The following is an 18587-nucleotide window of genomic DNA, read 5'->3' on the forward strand; positions in this document are numbered from 1 at the left end:
TGCATCTTGGAGCTTTAAGTTTGATTATTTTGAAAAGGTATAAATTATGTTAAATATATTAAATTCCCCAAAATCCCTGACTGAGGACTTTTCTATAATTGGCCCCTTGGGACATGTGGGAAAGGCCCCTCCCTCGTCATATGTACCAAGGTTGCTTGAACTTGCACTTACATCTATTTAACATTTAGCAGATATTTTATTAAATACCTGATTGAAGCATCAATAATAAGAAATGTTTTTATGTTGTAGATTCAGAGATGTGTCATGATGCTCCTCTATACAGTGATTCTAAACACTATAGGGAACCTTTACAGTAACAATGATGGAGATGTAGTTTCTTGCAGCAGAGCAATGTGGCTTGATTAATTGTAGCATATTCATCATCATGTTACGAAACGTCTGGCTTTTATCATCACTGCTTCCAGTATCTAATTTCTGTTCATTTTATTTTCTTTTTTTTAATTGTACTGTATTTGATGTTGTTTCCTGTTGTAAAGTGTATTGAGACACTGTTGTGCGACAATACACTATAAATGAATGTCACTTAATTGGAGAAATTGTCATAAGCCTGAGAAATAGTCAGATGATCCCATTAGATTTCTACTAGTAAGAACCCTATGATGTTTTTTTTAAAAGAAATTGTGACTTTGCAACAATAGATAATAGTCATTTTTAACTGAGGCTCAGGGTAGTTGTTCCCTGAACCTGTGAGGGTTTACTCTGTAGGCCTGTAATTTATTCACATCTCAGAAAATGTGAGTGAACTTGTTGCCTCAACTTAACACAAAATAGCTCACTGCACGTGTTTCGATTTGTGTAGTTCTTTCCAAATTTTACACGCATCCAAAACTCTCCAAAGGAGAATGTGTTTCAGTGTTTGGTGCCAAAATGAGATGGATGTCTATGGTGGGTGCGGTCTGCATGTGACAGAGGACATTGTTAGTACATGGATGATGCCTTACAATGTCAGGACTAACAGAAAATAAGGATGAAATAAATATACATATGTGTGAAGGGTTTGTGTGTGTGTGTGTGCGTGTGTGAGTAAACATGCATTAAACAAATGGGAGTGGCAATAATTTAACCTAAACCTAGATTCAATTCTTTGAGATGAATCAATTTGTGAGCAATATAGTTGAGAGAACCCATAAAATAACTGTTATTTCACAAATTTCTCTGAATTTCACTACACCACAAATCTCTGACCAATCCAAGAAGTGCGGCAATGTGCGTACATGCAGTATGTACATGTACATGTGGCTGATGAAGAACATTTGTACTTGGAGGAACGACAAAGAAATGTGTTTATATTTCCTGCAGATCAGGGGACAACAGGGATGTGAACAAGGATGAGCAGGAGAAGCTCAGTGAGAGCAACTCAGTGAGGATCATTACAGCAGCTGATCAACAGCTCTTCTCACATCCACACCACATATTTTCTAACATACGTTAACATATCTACACTGACAAAGGGTTTCAAGTAAAAAGGAACTTAAGCATGCCACTTACTTGACAAAAGTCCCCACACCTTTTTTTTTTTTAAATATAAGCAATATTAATAGCAGTGGAGTGGGCTGCCTTATCACCAGAGACATCAATAACACTGCACCTGACTTGCTTAGAAAAATGAATATCACTAATTGAACATCTTCCATTTAAAGACAGCAATTTGAAATTCTGCCTAATATGAGTTGAGGAAGGAGGATTTCATTGACTGGATTACCGTTGGGTTGTCTCACAGCTAGAGATCTGTAATAGTGTGGTGTCCTTCGTACAACATATGTTCTGTCAAAATATAAAAAAATGTGCTCTTTCTCCTGGAAAATTTATAAATTACTGTTACTAGTACTATAATAGTCACAAGCTTTTGCTAGTGAGACAACCAAAGACTGCATTTGGTATTCAATTCATTAAAAATTAAAAAAAAAAAATAATTACATGACTGGCTAAAATGTCCTGATGTGATACACTCCAGGAAGTGGGTGGAAATGATTTTTTTAGGTTTTCTGATTTATGTCCATCTCACAGTACCTATAACTTAGAAGACCACTAATACTGAATCATATTTTCCTTTTCAGCAGGTTTTCACAGTTCAAACTGACTCCAAAGTCAGGAAGGTAAAAAGCAAGTAAAAGGAGATCACTGCTGAATGTGTAATGCTGTTTGTACAACACACACATGCAGACACACCACCACAAATAAGACCTAAGCATAACACAAACACATTCACACAAAGCAGTAAAAGAGATTGATCCTCTCTCCTCTGACTCCAGTCATTCCTGTCTGATCGACCAGTACAGCAGTAGAGATAAAATGGACTGTAAGGCACATGGGAGTTGTCATATATTGTAACCTGTGTTTAATCTCAGATTTCCAAAAAAGAATTTTTACAATCCTTCTAACAGTGACTCTTGTACAACAACATAAATACTGTGCTGGAAAAAATGAATTTCCCAAAAATTAAGCAGTTTTTTCCCCGCAGTCTCTTTCTGTAAACATTGAAAAATGCAAATCAAGTCCTCTCAGTTCTTGACAAGACAACAACATCAAAATAACAACAACTGTTCCATGTGTAAGGCTTAGCCACCTCACTATGCAGATAGTCTCTAATGGGCTCAGAGCGAAATGAAATCTTTTTGCTTCCATTACCTTCTCTTTCCTAATCCATTTAATGTTCGAAGGAGTCAACAGTGCTCAGTTTTAGATCCAGGAGGGAGGGGCAGGAGTGAGGGAGGAGTGGGGAGGGATGAGGCTGTGGTGAAGGGCTCCGTCCATCAGAAGAGGCTGGTCAGAGTGGTCTGTGACGGGCTTCTGCACTCGTGGACATCTATGCCCCCCGGCACCGAGGTGAGCACAGAGGTGACGGTGGGCATGGTGGGATTGGTCAAGTCCGTCAGGGTTGTGGGGGTGCTGGAGGGGCTCATGGAGGCGTTGGAGATCTCTGAGGCTGGACCTGATGGTGTCCCGCCTTGCAGTGTGGATCCGTCAGATGCCTTGTCCACACCGGTGCTCTCCTGCCGCAATAAGTTCCTCCTGAACTTGGCCCGAGCATTCTGGAACCAGACCTGCAGGAAGGAAACAACAATATTAAGAAACGCTGTTTCTGCTAGAGAAATGATTTACTACAGGGACGTTTAACGTAATCACTACACGTGTCCCATCTGCTGATACCTATGATATAAAACCGATTAAAATGCACAGCACTGAATTTAGGCAGTCTTACATTACACCACCATTTTTTGGGAGCTTTCAGCAATGAAAGGCATTTTTCATCAGTTGATAGAATCATTTGCAGAACACTCATTCATTGGCACAATCTTTACTTTACAATGCCATTTCAGTGAAAAGAGAAAGGCACTGAAATTATCCAGAGCAATCAACACAGTGTTTCTGGAAAGATAGTGTGATAGTGTTGAATTTTATAATGTGATGTTGTGAGTAACACAAACTAAAACCCTTTAACACTTTTAGTGTACTGGATGGGGGATGTATGTATATTCCACAATCTGTGAAACAATGGCTAACGTAGAGAAAATCTGAGATTTATAAATGTATAAACCCACTATTTTATGTAAATACATACACACACCATTTTGTAAAAGCATACTTAAGATTTATAATTTCTTCCATCCAGGGAGCCATTGATTTCAGTCAGTTTCTATAAAGATTACAAATCTGTGTAGAGAAATTAAATTTGTCACAATAAAGAACCAGAAAATCATGTCTGTTTTTATTGTCGGCAGATTTTTTCAGAAAGGGGCACTAATGAAAGCAGGCTCTGATGGATTACCTAGTGTATCTGATGCATGTTTCAACTCTCTGCAAATACATTTTTGACACAGGTGGTTTCCTGTAAGGGAACAGCACATTTAGATATATCAGGCTCCACGATTTGTGTTGGAGAATAGTTAGCTGTTAGCTAAAGACAGTGAAGACAGAGGCAGCACCACATTGGTGGAGGACTGCGTGGATGGATGTGACCTCGGCCATTCTCTAACCTTAAAGCTGCATTAATCACTGTTTTGTTTAAACAGTGGCTCTGTAGCACACCCACAGACAATTATCAGCCATATCTGCAGTTCATCTCAGCTTTATCATACATTTAAGCTTTTTAAATGACTGCTTTGGTTCTCTGAACTGTAACTGTGCTGCTTAGTTCAGTCTCACTGCTCTCTCACAAACACATCTGATCCTACCTGCTCAGCAGCAAAAAACAGGCAGATAGACGTAAAGACAGACAGATAGAGTGGTAACTATGTTCACAAGCTGGGTAACATATACGGTTTTCCTTAGTTGTGAGTGTAGTTGCACCAAACCAAGCAGTTATGGGCCACAAACAGCTGAGCTGCAAAAAAACAGTATTTCTCTGATGGACCACGCAGCAATGATAAATTGCTTACCTGAACTGCAAAATAAGTTCCAATAACTTTGTTATAAATACATTGCATTTCCTATAATGTCACAATAAAGGCACCCTGCTGATTCATGAGTGGAAAGCTTTTAATGTGAAGCACCAACAGCAAGAAATGGTCGATTTTCACCAGCAGAAACTTAACCCTATTTATTGATCACTGAACGCAACGCCAGTGATCAGTAAACAGTATCAGAGCTGGAATAATAACAATAAAGAAAGACTAGTATCTGAAAGTACAAAGAGGAACACAGGAGTGAAACCAGACTTCAAACCTTAGAGATACAGATAGAACATCTGTGTTCACTGAGAGCTGAACACAGAGGCGAAATTAAGCTCTCCAAAGGTTAATGCAAGATTTAAGAGGAGAAACTAAATATAGACCCGGTGTCCAGAAATGAAAAAAATTAAAAACAGAAAATCATTTGAAGCATATTTTTATTGCAATTTGTTTGTGTATGTTAAAACTGAGAAATGAATATTTTGAAAAATGTTTGCTCATTTTGAATTTGATACCACCAGAAAGTTTTAAAAATATAGGGCAGCGAAATGTTTACCACTGTTGCATCACCTTTGAAAAAAAAAAACAACAAAAATAAAACATGGAAACTAAGTAGAGACCAGATGTTGTAAATGGTAAATGTTCTGCACTCATATAGCGCCTTTCCACCTATTGGTACCCAAAGCGCTTTACACTGCTTCTTATTCACCCATTCACACTCACAATCACACGCACACTCATACACCGATGGGGGAGCTGCTATGCAGCTGGCCAACGCTCACCGGGATCAACTAAGTTGGGGTTCAGTGTCTTGCTCAAGGACACTTCGACATGTGACTAGAGGAGTAGATAACTGCTCTACCTCCCTGCGCCACAGTCGCCCCTTGTAATTATTATTCTCTAATCTCAGGCTTAGAGATGCAGTGTGTCTGTGGATCTTGTTTATGTATGTTTGTTTCTTTGCATAGTAGATGCAGAGACAAACCTTATACAAACAAAAGGAACATGTCTGAAAACCATATACAGTGTGTATATGGTTTTCAGACATGTTCCTGAGCCCATTTTGTTATTTTTACTACAGAATAATCTGATTTCAATGGTGTGCTGCCTCAGACTCATGACCATTCACTATTCTCCCTTGTGTCCAGCGATTTCACTGAATTTTCTCATAGTTTTGATATTATTAAATGTAGATGTTGAGATCCCTAAGTTCTTTGCCATTTTATTCTTAAGGCACTGAATACACCCCATCCTTTCTACTGAAAGACTGATTCTGTGGGATAATCATGATACTCAATTGTTGACAATTAACGTGTTTAGAGCGTTACACAACTTTTCTAGTATGTCTCTGACACCAACTTTTTTGAGATGTGTTGCAGCAATCAAATGAACAAAAAAGAATCAAACTTGTCAGTTTTCCCGTTTGATATATTGTCGTTACATACGTTTACAGGCAAAGCTAGGTTTCAGCTGGAATATGTAATTTAGATTTTTCAGCAAAAATGCATCAAAACCATAAAAAGAAATAGAAAGCATTGAAATGGTCCCTAAAAAATTTCGCCAGTAAGCCAAGCAGACCCACATTATCTCAACCAGCACCACCTCTCCCTCTTTTCATTTGCTATCAGTGAGCATTTCCTCATGTCTGTTTTAAGTCTGTTTGCAGAGGCTCAGACTGAAGTCAAGGATAAAAGAACACTTAAAAACACAGAGCCGGGGTGCACTTCTACTGTGTACAGAAATTATGAAAGCCTGTACTTATTTTGGCTAGTCACAGAGAAAACCGTTGTGGTAGCCACACAAGAATAAACCCTTTTCTTGTATGTTTGTGCATAAAGCTTTGGCTGCCTTTTAATTGAGACAGAGAAAAGTTAATAATGGGCTTGTCGGTAGTGTTTATGAAGATAAAAAGCTGTTATTTATTTCATTATTCTTATATTTGCGAAAGAAAATCAGTGGGTTTTTCATTCAAAGTCATTCAAAAAGTCCCAGCCACTCACTTCTGGAACCAGTAGCTTGCTGCTCAATGTTACTGATGTTCAATTATCTTGACTTTTTGAAAACAATCGTTGCTCTCTTCTCTAGAAATAAGTGTAGAATGCGAGAGGTGGTGGTCTGTGGTGAGCTGAGTTTTGCAGTATGTTAGCGACGGAATCATGACGGAGCCATGGGAAACAGGCAGAGGGAGAAGCGCTTCAGCTGGAATAACAGGCATGAAAACCCAAACGCATCAGAGCAAAATGACTGCTTTGTTTTCTGCAAGCGTTAATTAAAGCAGCGGGATGATTTTCTTCCTCTCAAAAAAAAAGAAAAAAAAATGATTCAGAAAGCTTTTTGTTTCATTTTTCTTCTTCTCAGTTCCCCAGATAATTTGCTGTCGCCTTTTGTGGAAATCAAATGTTCTGTTGAGCTTTCTCCTTCTAAACATTTTTTTTTCCCATCCCGCATGACTTCACATCATCCAGTGAAACACAATTCATTACATTTTGATTTTCTATGGCTTCGCTTTCATTTCCAGGTATTTTTGTGTTCCAGTATGAACACACTTATTGACTAACATTTTATGTTTCCTGGAGCAACTCTTCTTTTCGGTGCAGCTTCTCTTCAATTGATATTTTTAATAAATAAATAATTAAAATCAATTATTATGATTGTATTAAAATCAACATCCATTTTTGATGTAGCTTGTTTGCAGCTCTGCTTTCTGGCCTGAGTAAAGAGAAGCGGGGTCTCGTGTGAAGTGAGAGGCTGCTGTGGTTACCTGTAAGACCCGCTTGGTGAGGCCGGTCTTCTGTGCGAGCTGCTTAAGGTCCTTAGCATCTGGGTTGTGGTTGATGGCGAAGTATGACTTCATGGTCCTAAGCTGGTGGTGCTTGAAGGATGTCCGCATGCGCTTGGTCTTCTGACTGGAGCTGTACTGGGAGTCGCGGTCCATGGACTCGCCATCATTCTCATTACAGCTCAGTGCTGCGGGTCAACAGGAAACAGGAGAGGAGAACAGGGTCAGCAAGGAGAACACTAATCTGACCTCTAATCACCATTGATTTCTTTTTATTTATTTATTGTTTTTAAATAGCTGTTTGGACTTTTAGGTTTCTCTACATTTAGTGCACCCATTTTTAATACAGGAAGTTCTACTGACCCAAGAAATTAAACAGTACTCAATTTTAGAGAACATGGGGCACATCCAAATGCATCTTATGTACTCTTTAAATATTAAAGAGGAATATCCTAAAGAATTGCACTACTACTTAATGTCCATCTTTCTCTTTAGCGTTGTTCCAAAAATCTTCTCATTTCAATCTAGATCATTTTCTTTATTCAAATCTATAAAACTCATCCAATCCAAAGGGACACTGTGACCTGACAGCTGGTTCCTCCAGCTGCAGATCATCCTCCACTCAGCACCTCGTCCATATGTCTGTCCCTGTCTACGTCTCTCTATACTGGGAGGAGCTGCTATGCCTGGCTTCAACACACACACATATATACAACACACATGTATTTGTCCCAGTCTGCAAATTTCTTGGCAACATTCAAAGTGTTGCTGCATGCATAACAGTTCGTGTTCAATATCAAAACGCTGTAAATGATGAATATGAAGTGAGTGAAAACCATCAGAATAACACTTCACTTAATTAGCCCATACACACCAGGCAGAACAAATGCTGCTTTCAGGCCAAAGCATATGCTGCAGCATTTTAACAAAAAAAAAACAAAACAGCCTGTTTCCTGCTCGTTTTCTCGTCATCGTACACAAAGTCTTATCCACAGAGATAACTACAGCGCAGATCAGCGTGCTGCTCAGGCCCTGTACATGTTCTCATGTGACTGCTCAGGTGAAGCTTTGTTTCTGACTGTTAACAGAAGAGGGCGCACTGTCTCTGCACTCTCCACCTCACTGCACTTCAAATCCCTGCTCTTCACACAGTTTCTTATAAATAAATGCCCACCTTGAAATGTTTTTTAAATATTTTTTCCACATTAGGAATAATTTACTCAGGTATTGGGTCTTCATTCTTTTACTTCATGATGAAACTGTATGCTCTCATTGTTTGTGTTAAATGTGTTTTGTTAAAGTTTATGGTGGTTGAAATCATTTCAGAGCACAGCATCTTAAAATAAGGAAAGTGATCCTCCTTGAGACACAAGGGGGAAAAGCTAATTTGCATTGGAATCAAGTAGGAATATAATTATTTCACTTGTTGTGGCTAATTGGAATTAAACTGACGTGTTAAAAGAGAAATTAAAATTAATTTATTAAAAGTATTTTTTTCAATAACAATAAATTCTCACATGCAATTTAGTTTGTAATACCTATTTTTAATCGGTACAATTGGTCAAAACATTGAAAAAAGTGCTTCTGGAATAAAGTTCCTGTGTTCCCTGCTCTTGCTTCCACAACTCATCTAATCACATTGATATCTGTGGTACACACCCAGTTTGGCCCAGTCCCAGTGCGAAAAGGCTCCAGCAGTGTGTCTGTGTGTGCTTGTGTGTTTGTGTGTGTGAGTGTGTGCGTGTGTGGGTGTGTGGTTGGAGAAATGGTTGGGGACGGGGGAGCGGGTCCTCTGTGGATGTCTATGGAGCCTGACAAGTGGAAAAGGGCGAAAGCAAAAGCTGGAACATCAAAAAAAAGAAGTCTTTTTCATCCCCAAAGAGGACAGAAAAATGACAGATGAGCTCAACCGAAACATGACTAAAAACCAGAAACTATTAGCAGGAACTGGTCCTTAAGGTGTTCAGCTTAAAAAACTCTCACACCATTTTTGTTGGGAATTGTTCGACGGCTGCATCTCAATGAAAGTGAAAAGTTCAACACACACGTCTTACACGGTCAAAAGTGTGTGAAATACATGTGACTATGCCACGAATGTATTTGTTTTTAAAGAACCTTTTAAGAGGCCTGGTTTTCCAGACAAACCTCCCATTCTGCCTTTTTCTTTTCTGTGAGCTTTGTTTTTGTCCTGCCAGGCCTGATACTTAGCCTGCATAGATTTCTCCCTGTTTATGAGTTGGTAACAATCCCAGATAGACGTATTCATGCACAGTGTTTGTCCTCTACACAAACATGCTGCTGTTATTGCTGACAGGACTTAGTTAAATTGAAACTCTGAAGCTAGGTGCACACAAAGGATGACAACATCCTTAGAAAAAACTTCAGGGTCTATACACTCAGTACTGAGCACAAAACATCTGTGTGAGCATGTTGAAACTCAAGTAAGAAATCTATTAACATGTCATTTTAAAAACTCTTCACAAACTCCATATAGAAATATTATAGGGATATAAAAGCGCAGAAGAAACTGGTTTCCTGAGATAAAGATATACCGACAAAAAATAAAAGTTCTTTTAAGAATGCGTTTTCACTGATAAAGACAGATTATGCCCTTCAGCTTATTCTTTACTACAACTGTGCAGCGGTATTTATTTTACAACAGGCGGCGATGAGCTTTGTTTAATTTTTAACTTTTGTCTAGTTTCGACTTAAGTGTAAAATATTTGAGGTAAAGTGGCATCAAAACAGAATAAATCCGGGATCAAACATTAATTTTTAGATTTTCTACAAATAACATTTTTTTCTTAACTCTGCCTCCCTGTCATTAGTAACAACAGTTAATGCTAATAAGTGAACGTCCTTTTTGGAGCGTCTTTGCAGACTTATTCGTCTTACCTGCGTTATAAGCAGCCAGCTCGGCCCCCGGTCCGGGGCTTTTCCTCTTCCTGGGCCGGCCTTTCTGAACTGTCCCCACGCCGTTGAAGTAGGATAGTCCGAGCGTGTTGGCCGGACCCAGGCCTTTGTGCGGGACAACGTCCGCGTGGTTAAAATGTGTCTGATATTCTCCCTGGATGAGAGTCTCAAAGTGCAGCCGACAGTACACCAGACTGTCCTTCATGCCAAAGTGGTCCCCGGTGGTGAGCATCTTGCTACAGGTGGTGCAGGTGAAGCAGTTAAGGTGGTAGACCAGGTCCCGGGCCCGCATCACCATCTCAGAGGCGGAGATCCCCAGGTGGCAGCGAGCGCATCTCTGCACCGAAAATCTTCTGCGGACAACACAGAAACCTCATCATCGACTGGACACGGAGCCTGGCGGGCCTATAGCTGTTATTGTGGGCCACAGCACCGAACTTTCATACAGCTAAAAATTCTTCACACCGTTTCTCTGTGCGCTGATGAGACGCAGCCCCCAGGAAAGCACAAAGTTAGAAAAATACTCTTGCTGATATTAGAATTTAAAGAAATCTGGACATTTGCCATTTAAGCATTGTTAAAGAATGTTCAGTCGTCTACAATCATTGGTTATTTAAAGCGCCGGTGTCAGCAGCCTGACTGGTGGGGAGAGAGGGGTCACACTCCCCCAGAGAGCTACTAATCGTGAAAGTACATTTTTCTATGATCTGGATTTCAGTGGAAAGTTAAATGAACACACTCAGTCATGTTTGTTTCTCTTAGAAGTCATTTCCTACAAAACAGGTAAATAACATGGAACTAAACGATCAAAATATCAGTAAATTATAGCTGTTGCGTCATGCCACAAAATATCAGCTGTCATCAGTTCAAAGATATCAGCAACTGTTTTTACAAATCCAAATGATCTGGATTAAAGTTTTGAGAAAGAAACTTCTTTAATTGTTATTATTTTTATAAGCACAGCAGAAAAAAAACGAATTTACTGACGCTTTTGCTTTAGAGCTACTTTTAAAAAAAAGCTCTGGTCATTTGAGGGGTTTAAACTCTAATAGAAATATTTTCCATTTCAAATATTTACAATTTATTTGAAACACACGTGTTTCGCTCCTTGAATCCTAAACACTGTCTCGTGAAAATAAAAACCTCGTGAAGCTCCATCCTGGACCCCATGTTTCTGGACTGTGCAGCTCCAGGCCCCGCGCGCCCTCCTACCTGTAGTAGTCCTCCTTGCAGTAGATGCTGCCGTCCTTGCTGAAGCAGGTGAGCTCTGACTCCAGGTTGAGTTTGCACTCGCAGCACTTGAGGCAACGCATGTGCCACTGTTTGTCCACGGCCAGCAGGTAGTAGCGGTCCGCGATCTTCCTGCCGCAGCCCGCGCACAGAGCCACGCGCTCGCTGTTCATACACGGCATAGACTGCAGGTCAACACGGAGAGAGGCACGAGGACACAGAGTCAGGACAGGAAAAAGCAACACACACACACACACACACACACACACACGAACACACAAAATATTTAAACCTAACATTAAATAACAATACACGATAAAATCCTCGAAAGTTTTGCTCTGACAGAATTTAATCACACACACTTTGTATTTAATAAATTAGAAATATTGTGGGGATATGTTAATTACAATACATGAACACTGAAACATGACATACTAACTCACAGAAATCATTACAGTGCTACAAAATGATATTATCTACTTAAGGCCATTGGGAGAGTGTGTGTGATAGTGCAGCACATTTAAAGCATGTGAACATAAAACAGTTGTTTAACACATATTAACTATTTAGAACCATTAACACTAGATATAGGTTTATAAGAAGTATTGTTAATTTTCGTAGAGACCCGTACTACTAATAAAAATAGTATTGATGATAATAATGAAGTTAAAACACAGTATTTGAGTCTGTCACTATATTATTCGAGAGCCCTGCAAAGTACATAAACGTGCACGCACACACGCACGTATAGGCTCACCACAGCCCAACTAAAAGGAATATTTCCTCTTTTCTCTTCCTGTTTTCATCGTGTCATATTTAAAAATTATCCCTGACCTTTCGAATGATGCAATTTTTGAACTGTAATTATTTAAAAAAATTACAACAGATTCTAAACCTCCAATGAAAACACAAACTTGCTGTATATCCGTGTTTTTTGCTTTTCATGTTTGTGCAAATGAGTGTTAAACGTATATATATTTCATGTTTGTGACTCACTGAAAATGTGTGCTTGGATAAACGCTGGACGCGTAGCTAAAAGCCAGTTAAAGAGAATAAAATGCATAATTTTAGGCACAAATCTCAAGTTTTTGTTTCTTAATTAATTTCAGCTCTGGGTCCCGTTTTCTTTGGACTAAAGCAAGTCTTGGATTAAACAGTGGCCGGAGAAACCCCACTGTTTGGGCCTTTTAGAGAGAATTTACCGGTCAGAGGTTCCCAGTGTTTTAAATCATAAATAAATAAGCTGGGGCATTTATAGACGAGTTTTTTCGATGAGCACTGAGAGTAAAAAGCTTTGCTTCTTGGAGCTGTGAGAGTGCAGCCACTGTCACAGGATTCTGGGCTGCCATGCTTCCTGCGCTAACAAGCCGAGAGGGCCAAATAAATCTCTCCTACCGTCTCTGATTCCCCCATATCGATGGCTGAGCTGATGGCTGCTGAGTCGCTCTTTCCTCTCCGGTCCATTTCTTCCACCACACCGTGCACGTCGCCTCCAGGGAGGCCATGGAAAAGCATCGTTGCCGCAGAGGGGAGAATATTATAACTGTTCTCTTCGGATCTGCAAGCCAAGATGTCCATCAGAGGGAAAAACCTGCTGCAATAATGCCACTCAGAATTCTCGCTTTTTTCAGCTTTTCCTTTCTTGCCGTGGCAAGTGAGAAATCCAGATCAGGGAGGAAAAAATATGAGGGAAAAATTGGACACGTGTTCTCCACACTACGTCTCATCTGCCAATGGAAACCGTCACCCGAATCTCTGCAGCTCTCATTATTAATAAGCTATGATTAATTCATAAATAACCGCACAGATTCCGCTTCTCCTATTGAAATCTATTTTCTCTCAGGTGGGATTTTATTTATATATTTAATTATTTATTTATTTGAATTTTTTTTTTTTCACCAGCGGCTCTTTCAGTATTTTCTTTTCCATTTACGGTGAATAAACATACCAACTATGGAAGCCCCGCTGACGGGTCTCAGTACCGAAGCCTCCTCCTCGCCGGGAGTAATATTTCAGGATTTCGACAGTCTGCGAGGTATTGGCAGAGTTCTCCCCTTCTCTGCACAACAATAAAGTAAGTCTCTATAACTGACAATGGCAAATCTGGACAGCAGCCTTCTACTGCAGCATAATCAAAAAGATCAAAGCATATATATTTCCCAAAAAGCTGACAGGCAGCCTGTGAGAAAGGCTTCTTCCACTCCTCCGGGTTCAACAGTCCAAGTTGATGCTTACAGCAGCCGATTTACGTCGCTCAAGCTACTTTTGCTTTGCACAGAAAAATCGAAAATCACAGAACTTTTGCTTTGTAAAATCCGGCAGGCCGTCACAGAGGAGCAGTCTTCCTTTACAGTAGTCGCGTTAGTTCATGTTTTGTCTTTTGCCAAGGAGGCTGCATACATGCGTAACAGCAGAAGAGGAGGAGTTGGCTTTACGTTGACTGATGATAGGCGAGTATTTGCTGGCCCCCCAAAAACCGCCGTTCCTCCTTCTCCGGTCCCGGTTGGACTCTCTGCTCCTTATCAACGGGGCCCTGTTGCGTCACGACGCACCATCTGTGTTCATTGGCTGTTCACCGTCACCGAACTCTTTGGCTATACTTTTACCGACCGGTTTGAAAACGCAGCAGCCTCTCCGTTACACAGAGACCACCGGCTAACCCCCCCTACCCCCCACCCCCCACCCCCTACCCAAACGCCCCACAAGGTCTCAGCTACGGTCTGAAATAAAGAGAAGCACAGAGTTTTAGTTTGGTGAGGTGTTTGGAGACGTCTATGCGCACTGAAGAGGTCTGCTGGGACCTTAACTCAAGTGACGCACAGAGGTTTCCGCACAGCACCAAGCTGCTGCTGCTCCCAGCTTCACCATGGGGCCAAAGGCGGTGTACAGAACCTGCAGGGGTGAACAAAAGTACACAAACTACTAAATTATTATTATTATATTTATATAGTTTAAATTAATTGATCTCAACAAATTTAAAACAAAAAAAAAAACTTCACTGAGTGTCACCGCATCCAGAATTTTGACTTATTCATGTCTATTCAAAAATATAAAATGCAAATAAGGATAAATATAATGCAAACGTCATCGTGAATGGGTTATTTTTTTTCTAAATTATTACATTTGATATAAGGCCATTTGAGTCAGAAAGAAACGGAATTGTATGATGAATAGAGAAGTTTAAAGATAACAAGGGAAGTGTGTCGAACCACTGTATTTTATTTATTATTTATCTTTTTTTGTTTGTTAATATGTAACACTCATGTGCCTTCGTATTTTTAAAGCCTATTTATTTTCACCACTTCCTGAAGTCCTCTCGGTGATTTAATGCTTCAGTCGTGTATTTCACCACACACACTTCTAGAGAAAGCAGTTGTCTTCAGCAGCCGGAGCTGCAGCGGCAGACTGAACTGATCCGGGATCCGCACATTCTAATTAGCTCTCTTCCCTTAATTGGGAGGGGGAAAGTGGACCTCGTCATCAGAGGACGCGTTTGAGGACCGGAGGAGAGGATTGATCTCGCACAAAAGACGGTGTGAGAGAAAATTACGCGTTATCACATCACCGCTCTGGCTTTTGTTATTTGAAGTCAGTTCAGTTAGTGGAATTGTCAACACCCATCTTAGCCATTCAAGCCCCTGACTTTTTCCATAGATACTTCTGAATCCACCAGCAGTGTCTTAGCTGCCAATGTATGCGTTGAAGCAACATCAGAATTATTTTTTTCAGTTTCTGTGACATTTCTAATTCCCTAATTTCGACTCGTTTCTTTCAGAAATACCTGTCATGTCCCCTCCCGCATATAATAGCCCGCGTTTAGGCTATTGTGAAGTTTTATTGCACAAATATGACGTTAAGCTCCTAAATCCTTATGCAAATCAGCCCTCTGTAATACCCTTAATTGAATACATGCATATTTATCATCTGCGTTTCTCTCTGCTATAAGGCTGGGTTTATACATTAAACATTGCGGCAGCGGGCCTGTCTGCAGGCGTGTATGAAATATGATATTAGGTGCTTGTGTGAGATTAAGAGAAAATATCAGTTTGTATGTATTTGTATCAGAACAGCCAGACTGACTTGTTTCTCTGATTTGATTTAATTCACTTCTCAAGATGAACAAGAAACTCGTTTACACAGAATTTAGAGATGATTTATGCAAATGTAGGCCGAGCCCCGGACTATATGTTGGAATATTCTGAGTAATGTGTGTTCACAATATTCGCAGCAGAGGAGGAGAAAAGTCACAATATGATAATTAACAACAGTATCAGGCGTGTTAAGGCAGAGCCGCGCTGTTTAAAATAGTCCAATATTTAATTCATCTATGGTACATTTATTTAAAAAGGTAAAACTGAATTAATTGCAATCCTCTCAACACATCCCCTTTCTCTTTGTGTGTGCGCGCAACCACACACACACCGTTTTTTTTTTTTTCGTTTTTTTTTTCTCCACATAGGGCAGCAGGCGGTAGACTCGCGTCTTCAGTGCTGGGGATGAATCGTTGCAAGAAAGGCAATTGAACTATCACCAACACGACCATCAGTGCTTTGTCTTAGAAGAACTATGTATGCTCACAACTTGTGCCCGTTTCTTTTCACTTAACAATTATATATTAGAAAGGCTTCACTGGTCATTGAGAATTGTGAAGCATTAAATGGTGAACAGCTCCAAACACTGAGGCTGTGCACACAGTCATTGTTAAAGAAATGCTGAACAGTTTTCAGATGGAAACAAGTTTTTGACTACAAATAATAAAGATGAATCCAGGGGCAAATACTACTATAGGAGCCTATAAGCCTATTGAAGCTGACTATTGTGAATATACCACATTTGAAGGAAATATTAGAATGTATCATTAGCACACACTGTCATAAACTTTATACTGTGTTAACTCTGGTTGGCCTGGTTGATTTCTTTACAATTCAGTGTCCAGAACTGTTTTATGATTTAATATGTTTTTGCATAAATATGCAGAAAGTTCTCTGATATTTATTACAATACTCCCAATGTGTCCCAATTAAAAAAAAAAAAGACCATAACACAAAACAGTATATACTGATAATTTGGCATCAGGGCTGTAAAAAAATGTGTTAGCACTGAGGTCACAAATCTCCCCGATGTTTCCCTGATGACACCAAGACACACACAATAATATCTTGAATATTATTATTCATACTTGGATTGAGTGAGTTTTGTTTTCTGTGATGAAGGTCTTAAATGCTTTTTTAAACCCCTCATATGGCCACGAGTGCGGTTTTGGTGCAGAAATATTAAATGGTTTAATTTTCAAATGGTTAAATAACATTTTTGGCTTAGTCTAAAATTACTGGTTGTCAGCCCATCAAACAGTCTAAGAATATAATCCACTTTAAAACTCCTGTTAGGTTCCCAAACCTCACAAATTCTTAGTGGAGATCCAAAGGACTGGATCCCAGTGTCTTAAACTACAACTAAGATGACCAATATTTGAATGTAGTGTTTTACCAGCCACATGGCAAATGATTCTCCAGTGTCAGAGCCTGCGAATTAAAAAATAAATAAATAAAAAACACTGCTTCCTCTAAAAGTTCACTCTGATCACTCTAAAAAAGTTGGAAAAAAGTTTGAGCAATTTAAAACTGAGACTAATGAGACTGTTTTAGTTTTAGCAGCTGTTTGAGCTTCTGCTCTACACAATTGAAATACAACTATATGTCAGCCTTTACTGGAAAAACATGTGCTACTTAATTGACTAGATAATAAATTAAAAATAATATGTATCGATATATAAATATCAGTCACATATTACTGTAAAGCTGTTGTTTAATTGGGTTGCAACAACAAGTTTAGAGTACACTAATCCTAATATTCACCCAGAAACTAATAAACTAACAGAATGAGCAGCTAAGTTAAACACTTTGTTGAGAGCATATGCATTTGTGTGCGTGCGTGTGTGTGTGTGTGTTAGGGGGTGGTGCTGCTGCTTGTCGACGACTAAGAGATGCTGATGCAGCTCCACTGATTACTCCCTGTCCCATAATGATTTCCAAACAGGGCAGCCATCAATAACACAAATCTGCATTTCTCAGAAAAACATCACCCTCGTCAGGCTCCTGGCATCTTTTTGATCTCTCCCCGTTTTTAATTGTATTCTGCATAAAGGTAGAGGGGAGGTGTGGGGTGCATGGCTTTAATGCGATGCTGCTGTGGAAGTGGGGAGTGGGTTACACACTCTCTGAGGAGAGCTCGGCTGTAATTAAGAAAGGGAACAAAGCAGACGAGACTAAAAACACATGAAAAGAAGGAAGTGGATCACCTAATCACTGTACGTGCAGTGTCCACATCTATACACACAAACACACATTTAAGCAAGGAGGAATCAGACAGGAAAATGAACACAAAGCTCTTCAGACAACACACCTGAGCCTCTCCTGAATCAGTCTCACCCATGCAATGCACTGTTGTCTTATGAGAGTACACTGTGTGCACATCACTTGTTATGGATCCATCCAATTAATTCTCATCGAACCAAATGGCATTTAAACTCTCTAAGGTTTCCAACCTGAGGGTCAGGACCCCCCTAAGGGGTCATAAGAGGAATCCAAATAAGGTTCTTTAGAAATAAGCAAACAAATGTAGTGTAACAACACTAAGTGATGGTAAAAAGATATTAATGTATCATATTGTTCAACTGGCAGGTGATTTCTGCGCAGTGCTTTGGAAAAACACCAATAACTGAACAGGTCCAAAAATACACAAGCAGACAGTGGTGTGGAGGGTGAGCCAACAGGAAGCCCACTGTAATGACCCATCCCAAATTATAGGTAGTCACAATAATGGCAGGACGAGAGTGCAGTGAAGAACTCAGCCGCTTGGAGCTGAACCGTCCTTATGCTTCTTTAGTCTCCACTTTGCAGCACAACAGCTTACAGTGAGGCAGCATATGTTCATACTGACATGGTGTTGGAAAATGACAGAAAAAAGGTGTTCCAGATATGGCACAGAGATAACACGCTGAAAATTATTTCTTTCTATGGGTTTTACACCCTCCACAGTGCAGTAGCATGTATTCATCACTAATTAAGAAGAGTCTGAAATGGTATGTCAATAATGAAAAAAGGAAATCTAGAGAAAATCTGAGGTTAAAGTCTGATGTGTTTCTTCATGTTGTAATTGACTGTACAATCAGATGTCCAATTATGAAGATAAATGTTAGGCTCACATTAAAAAGGCAGCTTTGAGATAATTGTTAACAGACATTCTGCCAGGGG

General features: G+C 39.7%; 1 protein-coding gene across 2 annotated transcripts; it reads right to left on the reverse strand.

The window, feature by feature from the left end:
- Positions 1-1280: 1280 nt before the first annotated feature.
- Positions 1281-13949, reverse strand: lhx2b (LIM homeobox 2b). Of its 2 annotated transcripts, none has more exons than XM_067522333.1 (5): positions 12730-13949; positions 11317-11519; positions 10087-10454; positions 7174-7379; positions 1281-3065 (listed from the first exon to the last, which is right to left on the reverse strand). In XM_067522333.1, exons 1-5 carry the CDS (start codon positions 12910-12912, stop codon positions 2775-2777), a joined length of 1251 nt encoding a protein of 416 aa, XP_067378434.1. In that variant the 5' UTR covers positions 12913-13949; the 3' UTR covers positions 1281-2774. The 2 variants fall into 2 exon arrangements, with proteins under 2 accessions (XP_067378434.1, XP_067378433.1); XM_067522332.1 differs by having other exon boundaries at positions 10087-10457; positions 12730-13947.
- Between the last annotated feature and the right edge of the window lie 4638 nt (positions 13950-18587).

The sequence above is a fragment of the Channa argus genome, chromosome 11, assembly GCF_033026475.1.
Source record: "Channa argus isolate prfri chromosome 11, Channa argus male v1.0, whole genome shotgun sequence".
In the NCBI taxonomy this organism is placed as follows: Eukaryota; Metazoa; Chordata; class Actinopteri; order Anabantiformes; family Channidae; genus Channa; species Channa argus.

Bases quoted from the DNA above. Each gene is read 5' to 3' on its own strand.
- lhx2b (XM_067522332.1), bottom strand. From the start codon at position 12,912: ATGGACATCTTGGCTTGCAGATCCGAAGAGAACAGTTATAATATTCTC. The intron at 10,458-11,316 runs GTAGGAGGGCGC...TGTTGTCCGCAG, and splicing joins TGCAAGGAGGACTACTACAG to AAGATTTTCGGTGCAGAGAT. The intron at 7,380-10,086 runs GTAAGACGAATA...GTTGACCCGCAG, and splicing joins GCTGGCTGCTTATAACGCAG to CACTGAGCTGTAATGAGAAT.